The sequence below is a fragment of the Austrofundulus limnaeus genome, unplaced genomic scaffold (assembly GCF_001266775.1).
Source record: "Austrofundulus limnaeus strain Quisiro unplaced genomic scaffold, Austrofundulus_limnaeus-1.0 Scaffold1219, whole genome shotgun sequence".
NCBI lineage: Eukaryota > Metazoa > Chordata > Actinopteri > Cyprinodontiformes > Rivulidae > Austrofundulus > Austrofundulus limnaeus.
The window spans coordinates 90,714-92,796 of record NW_013953621.1 but is presented as its reverse complement, the minus strand read 5'-3'; the positions used below and the strand labels follow the sequence as shown (position 1 = coordinate 92,796).

The following is a 2,083-nucleotide window of genomic DNA, read 5'->3' as shown; positions in this document are numbered from 1 at the left end:
GTTTATGAGTGACTTCCTGCTCATCAAAACAATACAGACCGTCATGTTTTTAACAAAATATTACAGGTGTTTGTTATCGAAGCAGTACCACAGAACACTGAACAGTCTTATGTTACATATAGCTTTTATTTTTTTAGCTAGCTTTTTGCTAAATTTTGCCTTTAGCTAGCATTTTGCTACTAATCGTTTTGTTACATTTTGCCTTTAGCTAGCATTTTGCTGCTAATCCCTTTGCTACATTTTACCTTTAGCTAGCTTTTTGTTACATTTTGTCTTTTAGCTAGTCTTCTGCCACTTTAAACTTTTAGCTAGCTTTTTGTTATACTTTGCCTTTAGCTAGCATTTTGCTGCTAATCCTTTTGCTACATTTTGCCTTTAGCTAGCATTTTGATGCTAATCCCTTTGCTACATTTTGTCTTTAGCTAGCATTTTGCTGCTAATCTTTTTGTTACATTTTGCCTTTAGCTAGCATTTTGCTGCTAATCTTTTTGTTACATTTTGTCTTTAGCTAGCATTTTGCTGCTAATCTTTTTGCCAATTATTTTGCTGCATTTTGGCGTTGGTCAATTTTAAATCGTTTAGCTCTCATTTTGCTACATTTAGCCTTTAGCTAGCCTGTTTGAAGCACCAAAATAAACTAAAAACAAGCAGTTTGTATGTTCCTCACAGATTCAGCTGTACGTTTGTCAGACTGAGTAAATCCAATGAATCTATCAAACCTACTTGATGTGTGGCTGCAGGCCCGGCTGCTCCTCATAGTCTTCTATTAAAAAGGGCAGATTTTTGGCCCAGTGGTTCTTAAAGTTCCCCGGCAGGTCCTGGTCCACGTTGTACTCTGCTACGGGGATGTCCAGGTGGGAGTGCAGGTARCGAGAATACTCTGCGACGGAACATTTACAGAAAACTGAAGCTCATCAAAAGGATTTCTCCTCTTCAAAAACCTCATTTCCTACATTTTAACTYGAAGCAGCTCTATTTTTAACAAACGCTGCAACAGGAAACTCTTTCTTAGAATATTGGCTGAAAAAACAGGAAGTTGCACCAAATCTGAAGTAAGTGAAAGCTGCAGCAACACAATGTGTTTGTGTGAGGAGCACTGACCTCTGAGGTATTTGACCTTCAGGTACTCAGAGCTGGCCTTCTGGCCCAGCAGAGGATCATTCAGCATGACTTTAGTCTGAGCTTTGATGCCCTCGTAGAACTGGCCCATGGCCACGTGGCTCAGCCCCTTCATGTACTGACAAACCTCATTGTACGGCTCCAAATGGAGACACCTCTGCACAGGAAACAGGAAGGATTAAACTCTTTTTTTATTAAACTGTGTAAAAGGTCGGGTTTTTCTCTACCTTGAAGTTGCCGATGGCCTCCTGCAAAGAGCCGTGGTGGTACAGCATCATGCCTCGCAGCTGCAGAGACTGGATGTGGTTCTGGTTCAACAGGAGAGCTTTCTGGAAGCTCTCCATGGCTGACTCAAAATCACCCAACTCTCTACAAAAATTAATAAAAAAAAAAAACACGAGCGAGGTTAAACAAATGTTTAACAAGTCAAAGGAAGAATACAGAAGCTCAAACTGCACCTGTAGGCCTGACCCAGGCTCTTATAAGCATCTATGAAGTCAGACTTTAACTTCAGAGCCTCTTTGAACGTCTCAATGGCTTCCTGATGAAAAAAACAAACACAACCATGACAGGAAACGGCACCGTGGAGCATGGAAACAAACGAAGAACCTGACTCTGAAAAAGGTTCAGGAAAACCAAACCTAATTCGTTCCTTTGTGAGACGCTAACCCAGAGCTACTTCATTCATCTCTGCAGCCCAAACCCCTGGTTTTTTACTTTAATTACTGAGTTCTTTTAGTTCAACATATGTGAGAAATATATTGTTATTGTGTTACTGTTTTTGTGTATTTGACTGTTCAAAGATACACCACACTTCTTTTTTGGGCATATGTTTAAACTGTTCATTTTTGACAGTACTGGTTTTTACTGGATGGTATTGAACGCTAGGCCTGTGTATTGGCAAGAATTTGGCGATGCGATACATATCATGACAGAGGGGTCACGATACGATATATCCTGATAT

The 2,083-nt window shown here is 40.2% G+C and overlaps 1 protein-coding gene across 2 annotated transcripts in view; it reads right to left on the bottom strand.

Moving 5' to 3' along the window:
- Positions 1 to 2,083, bottom strand: part of ttc13 (tetratricopeptide repeat domain 13) — a gene marked incomplete in the record, with an annotated part of 30,708 nt that overhangs the window by 10,422 nt on the left and 18,203 nt on the right. For both annotated transcript variants that reach the window (XM_014031299.1, XM_014031300.1), the window contains 4 exon segments: positions 724 to 880; positions 1,102 to 1,276; positions 1,347 to 1,488; positions 1,578 to 1,660. In XM_014031299.1, the coding sequence (XP_013886753.1) occupies positions 724 to 880; positions 1,102 to 1,276; positions 1,347 to 1,488; positions 1,578 to 1,660 (557 nt within the window).